We start from the raw sequence: 7,042 nt of genomic DNA, 5'->3' as shown, positions 1-7,042 counted from the left end.
AAAGAGAGCCGCAAAATGTCATTGTTTCAGTCTCTCTACTCCAATATTTTTACAGGATATTCTTTTTATCCAAGTATTTTCCCCCGATAGCTAAATAAATGGCATGGTCATGACAAATAACAGTTTTGTGCTAAATGGAATATGAAATAATAAAAATGCATTTATTCAGAACGACATGGCAAAATTACTCCATAATGGTCAAAACAGATGACTTCACCTTTACTGTTGTATCTCCCGAACGATATTTTATGCCACCTAAATCGGGATTGTCATTTCCCTTCCCCAGCTTCGGAGAATGTAAACAAACCAAGAGGCGTGACAGCTAGCCGACATGCTAACCCAACCGAATGATGTTTCGAAGTCTTCGAAGCGGAAAATCACACATAACTAGCCCAGATCATTTCACATGACGACTGGATTGTCGATTGTCTTCGCCGATCAGCAACCCGCCCGGCGGCGAACAAGTTAGAGCTCGTCGTTCCCCTGCTGAGGGCAGAGGGCTCGTTTGCAGGGAAGCAGCTGGACAATGACCGCCGGACAACGTCGGAGGAGCGTGTAGCTGCCAAATGGTTAACACGAATAAGGCAAAATAATGCTTTACTGCACGGCAAAGTCGTAAACAGCGACAATCACACATGCTGGCTGTCATCCGTCATTCCAGGGATATCATATTTTGCTTATTAAAAAGAGGACACAAATAACAGGCATAAATAATCCCTGTATAGGCTTATATTAAAAAGTATATGGATCAATAGCATGCACGCACTGTTCGTGCATGTCACACACACATACGGGCAGTTTGCCCCGACTCTCGGCCGTGTAAGCAATGTTGAAATATTGCTTATATGGAGCAGAGAGAAAACCGATCATTCTCAGGCTTATCCTTAAACCTATTTTTATTTTTTTATGACTGTTGTCAAGTCCGACCCTTCCTAAAAAGCCGTGTTCAAGGCAAGCTAGGCGCTAATAACGTATAGCTGCATCGCAACCGTAGCTACCGTACCGTCTCTCGCTTTTTGATGACGTAATTGCTGCATTAAATCCGATTTGCGGGACTGGACAGTACAGACCGCCGCGACAGTCTGGAAAAATGTGGCCTAGATCGGATTTAGACCACATACGAAAGTGACCCAGATCGGATTTGAAATGGTCCCGTTCTATGCGACTTGTCACGTTCAGACCTTCAAGTTAATGCCTCACTCGAGTCGGAAAAACACGAAAAAATCGGATTCGTGCATTAAGACCTGTAGTATGAATGTAGCCTTAGTTCGGACACTCAGTTGCCTTGACATTTTTCCGAGTAAGGCCAACGACGTCATGCATCAAGAGAGACAATAGCTAATTATTATGCTCACTCGCCACCCTGTGGTCTGGGGTGTGAATTGCAACCTGTCAAAATGACAGATGGACTTCAGTTTTTTCCGTCACCGTTTTAAAAAAACGGTCAATGACGGAAAATATTCGGTTAATGCGACCCCTGATGTTTACTCACCTCCAATGGTCCCACAGTAGTAGGGCTTGTTTTGGGCAATATCCACCAGTGAATGGGAACTTTTTGAAACCCCCTAAGGGCGCACATGCCTCTCCCTCGTACAGCAAGATTTTTCTGCAGCCGTTTGGCTGGTGTGATGCGAAAAATAAACAAATTAATCCGCAAAATCAGCTGAATCCTTACTCCTTCTCATAAAACAGTACGGCTGTGTAGTGAAGAGGACTCATTCTCCCATACACGTCACAGCGCCCTCTTCCTCAATGCAAGACCGAAACCGGAAGTCTGTCATTTTAGTAGCGCAGGATGCTTCTCTAATTTGTGTAATTAACAGCACCTGTTACCTGTGGCACATAACAGGTCGTAGCAATAACTAAATCCCACTTGCAGCCAGTTAAAATGGATTAAAATGGACTCAACCTCTGTCCTGTGTCCTTGTGTGTACCACATTAAGCATGGAGAAAAGAAAGAAGACCAAAGAACTGTCTGAGGACTTCAGAAGCAAAATTATGATGGAGCCTGGGCAATCTCAAGGCTACAAGTCCATGTCCAAATACCTGAATTTTCCTGTGTCAACCATGTGCAGTGTCATCAATAAGTGTAAAACTCATGGCATTGTGGCTAACCTCCCTAGATGTGGATGGACGAGAAAAATTGACGAGAGATGTGAACGAAAGATTGTGCGGATGGTGGATAGAGAACCTCGACTAACATCCAAACAAGTTCAAGCTGTCCTGCAGTCCATGGATACAAGAGTGTCAACCCGTACTATTCGTCGGCGTCTGAATGAAAAGGGACTCTATGGTAGGATACCCAGGAAGACCCCACTTCTAACCCAGAGACATAAAAAAGCCAAGCTGGAGTTTGCCAAAACTTACGAGAGAAAGCCAAAAACGTTTTGGAAGAATGTACTCTGATCAGATGAGACAAAAGTAGAGCTTTTTGGGAAAAGGCATCAACTTAGAGTTTACAGGGAAAAAAACAAGGCCTTCAAAGAAAAGAACACGGTCCCCACAGTCAAAGATGGCCGAGGTTCCCTGATGTTTTGGGGTTGCTTTGCTCCCTCTGGCACTGGACTGCTTGACCATGTGCATGGAATTATGAAGTCTGAAGACTACCAATAAAGTTTGCATTATAATGTAGGGCCCAGTGTGAGAAAGCTGGGTCTCCCTCAGAGGTCATGGGTCTTCCAGCAGGACAATGACCCAAAACACACTTCAAAAAGCACTAGAAAATGGTTTAACAGAAAGCACTGGGGACTTCTAAAGTGGCCAGAAATGAGTCCAGACCTGAATCCCATTGAACACCTGTGGAGAAATCTGAAAAATTGCAGTTTAGAGAAGGCACCCATCAAATCTCAGAGACCTGGGGCAGTTGGCCAAAGGAGAAGGGTCTAAAATTCCAGCAGAGCATTGTAAGAAACTCATTGATGGATACCGGAAGCGGTTGTTCGCAGTTATTTTGTCTAAAGGTTGTGCTACCATGTATTAGGCTGGGGGTGCCAATACTTTTGTCCGGCCCATTTTTTGAGTTTTCTGTAAAACTATCATGATTTAATTGGTTTTTTTTTTTTCATTCTCTTTTGTGTTTTTTTCATTGCAAGCATTACCTAACCTAAACCCTAACCAAAGCATTTGTAATTGCAATCATTTTCTGGGAGAAATTGAATATTATCTGACAGAACTGCAGACGTGCTAATACTTTTGGCTAGCAGTATATAAAAGAGGTGTCATTCAACTAGTTGTCAGTCGACATATCATCACAGATATTATAAAAATATTAGGGCTGTCAAAATTATCGCATTAACGGGCGGTAATTAATTTTTTAAATTAATCACGTTAAAATATTTGACGCATTTAACGCACATGCCCCGCTCAAACAGATTAAAATGACAGCACAGTGTCATTTCCACTTGTTACTTGTGTTTTTTGGGGTGTTTTGTCGCCCTCTGCTGGCACGTGGGTGCGACTGATTTCAGCACCATGAGCATTGTGTAATTATTGACATCAACAATGGCGAGCTACTAGTTTATTTTTTGATTGAAAATTTTACAAACTTTATTAAAACGAAAACATTGAGGGGTTTTAATATAAAATTTCTATAACTTGTACTAACATTTATCTTTTAAGAACTACAAGTCTTTCTATCCATGGATCACTTTAACAGAATGTTAATAATGTTAATGCCATCTTGTTGATTTATTGTTATAATAAACAAATACAGTACTTATGTACAGTATGTTGAACGTATATATCCATCTTATCTTTCCAGTCCAACAATAATTTACAGAAAAACATGGCATATTTTATAGATGGTTTGAATTGCGATTAATTACGATTAATTAATTTTTCAGCTGTGATTAACCCGATTAAAAAATTTAATCGTTTGACACCCCTAAAAAATATTTTATACAAAAATTGAAAAGTTACCTAGTGTTGCTTTAACTCATTGGGTGCCATTGACAGCGTTAGAAGTCCAATCCATTTTGACTAGGTGAACTGGCTGTTAATGTTTATTCGCCCATCCCAGTCAAAATGGATTGGATGTGTAGCACCCTCAATTTCAGCGAGTGAGGTAAGGGTTAAGAAAAAATATATATATCATAATTCATAGGATACTCAAATAATTTTAATTTTCAAATACAATCTTTTACCTGACATACAAATACAGTATGCTAATTTTGTAGATTTTACTCGTGTTTGGCATATTTGATGATCTCCAAAATGCAGCCTGCTTCATCTTCATCATGACTACACTGAAACCAAACATTTGAGTCATTAAGTAGTCAAAAAACAAGGCGTGGGTTTCATACAGGCTGATCGGAAGCATCATGCGAGCACCCGCAGAGCCACAGACTGCTGTTTATTTGAAACAGGAACATACAGCACCAAGATACAAAAAAAGCACTTTTAAAATCAAAGCACATTTGAAACATCCAAACGGACTAAAGAACGTAGTACAAGTCAGAAACAGTCAAGTCAGCTTTAATTCCACTTTTAACTCCGTACTCAATCACCTTGAACAGCAAACCTGGCATGTTACCTCAGACGGAGACAGCTGCTCCTCTGAACTGTTAAGGAACAGGTGTCAGGATTGGTCAGAATTATGAAGACGTCAAGGTTTCAGCCTCCGAAGACAGCCTTGTGTGTTCTATACATTCACTTCGCAGTCATCGAGGCTGATTATTAAAAGACAGAGGCTATAAAAATATGTGTAACTACTTCAGCATAATGACATCCAGACAGTATTTGTATATATTCATAAATAATACATAGATAAATAAATATTCTATGCGTGGATTATAAATCTTCATAAAAGCCTTTGCTTCGTACAGACTCCAAACGCTGAGCCGGCTGACCCTGATGTCCGGAAGTCTGGGTGAAAGGCCAAGTGTTCACATGGACGGGCGCTGGTGTTTTGCGTGCCAACGTTCCTATCGCCGTGCCAGTCTCTAACCGCGCTGGCATTCGTTCTTACTGCAGGTGGCCTGGCGTTCGATCTGCCAGGTGCCCTCTTCGTATGTGCAGTAGCAGATGGTACACTCATCAATTTTCACCTCTCGTCCAGCCGGTATCACTGTTGTGTCTGCGTAGCAGTTGGGTCCTGTTGACAGAAATAAAAATGGAAAATGAGGACAGCAGAGGAACACACTGAATAGGATGGACAAAAGCGGGCACAAAAAGAATAATGTTATGTTGCAGCGTTGAGGGATTTCTATCAAAAGTCAAGTCTGTTATTGAAGGTGATTCATTCTCTTCAATAGAGTACCATGGTCACAGTCTGATTAGTCGAATGCAATTGAGGGTCAGCAGTTTCATCAAAATGTAAGATGTTTGTAAAGGCAAACAGTTATCTGGAAATACTACAATCAACAGCTTCTTGAGTCTTAAGTTTTCCAAATTCATAAAGTTATGTTTGACAACATCTCTGGTTATCCTTTGGAGGTTGAATTCAATCAAGTTTAAGCCAGGGTAAAGAAGTGTTTGCCATTTGAAGGAGACAGTACCTTTTCTCGTAGGCACCGTCTAACGGTTTGCATTACTCTAACACACTTAATATAATCAATCAGCGAATAGTATCGTTTCTCGTTTTTACTGTTTGACTGTTTGTATTAATCTAACAAACCCAATATAAAATAAAAAGCACATTGTACAATAGTTTAAGGAAAACAAGCTTGGGGCATAAGAGATAAACGCCGCCTTCTTATCACCCAGCGCGTGCGTCATGCAACTGACGCACCAACTCTTGCAATCAGTTCTCCTGGACAGTCCAGAACAAACAGCGGGCCGCTCTGCCCCAACACAAGGAACACCGAAGAACGCCCGATATCAAAGTGATAACACAACTGACAAGACTCCAAGAGCCCCTTTGACGCTGAGGTGGCAAAATCCACAACCCTCGTTGCCCGGACAACAGTAACTCCCGAATCTTCCTGTCCAATCCACAAACAGACAATAATCCTAAACACACCCTTCTTCCTGCCCACAGCCTGCCCCGTGAGAGCCTAAAAAGACTGAATGTTTATTTATTTATTTTTTTAATTTTTTTATTTTTAATAAACCTGTCCTGTTCAGCTGTTTGACACAGAGAATGGAAGTCTTAAGTGCCCGGATAGTCTGAACAGTTTTAATGTTTCACATTGAGAGTCTGCTATACTCCCATTGTGATCATTCAACATACTTCGTTTATTATGACAAAGCAGCTAACAGGAAGGGGTTATGGGGGACAGAAGAAAAGAAACACAAGAGAAGAAAGAAACACAAATTACAAGAAGAAATACATTGAACGTCTAGACTAACTACTAATATGTTGGTGCTATCTTCAGCTAGCTGTATTTCCGGTTGAGCCGGTTCAGCGCAACCCATCCCTCGTCCCGCAGCCCAGCAAAGGAGTCATCGTCACCCCCCCCCGGGATCCAGGGTGGTCCTCCAGGCCACCCGCGCACCCATCAACCGACCTTCAGGAATGGCAAGAGGGGACGCACCACCAACCCCACGACCCGCGACAGAGCACACGGGGTATACCCAGTGAGAGAAGAGGGGGGAAGGCGGAGGCGGGAGAATGCCGAGGAGCCGCCACGGGGTGGCGCAAGGTCGGGGCCCCGACCTCCCCCGATTCCCGCGGCCAGCAGCCCAGCAGAAGGGAGGCCACGCCCCATGAGCCACGCCATAGGGAAAAAATGTGGGACCCACCTACTACCCTATTACTGTAGCTGCCAGTTTCCCGGCTGGCAGCCATTACCCAGCACAGTGATGTGATTGTGAAGGGAGGGTAGTGCTATGTATGCATTAAAATAGGAGAGCTTGGCTTGGGGCAGTGGGGCCGCAGCATGGAATTTCTACCCAGACTGAATGTTTAACTAAGCGTAGTCATATTTCTCAGGAAACTTTTGTTGACGTGTGTTATGGTGACTTTGGAATGAGTTTGCCTCGAAGCCTGAGTCTGTGTCTGTTTCGCCTTTCTGTTTGATCGCTGTCGACTTGAATAAATTTTCAACTTGTTCTTGGTGAGCCTTCTTTAAACCTTTCAAAATGGAGTCAGTAAAAAAGGGTT

General features: G+C 42.5%; 1 protein-coding gene across 1 annotated transcript in view; it reads right to left on the bottom strand.

The window, feature by feature from the left end:
* Positions 1 to 4,331: 4,331 nt before the first annotated feature.
* Positions 4,332 to 7,042, bottom strand: part of vwc2 (von Willebrand factor C domain containing 2) — a 73,156-nt gene continuing 70,445 nt past the window's right edge. Inside the window, exon 4 of the mRNA XM_057848899.1 lies at positions 4,332 to 5,092. Coding sequence (XP_057704882.1) covers positions 4,941 to 5,092 — 152 coding nt within the window. The 3' untranslated portion in view covers positions 4,332 to 4,940. The remainder of the gene's footprint in view (positions 5,093 to 7,042) is intronic.

Source organism: Corythoichthys intestinalis, chromosome 10 (assembly GCF_030265065.1).
Source record: "Corythoichthys intestinalis isolate RoL2023-P3 chromosome 10, ASM3026506v1, whole genome shotgun sequence".
Lineage (NCBI taxonomy): Eukaryota > Metazoa > Chordata > Actinopteri > Syngnathiformes > Syngnathidae > Corythoichthys > Corythoichthys intestinalis.
The sequence above is the reverse complement of the archived record's forward strand: the minus strand, read 5'-3'. Positions and strand labels throughout refer to the sequence as shown.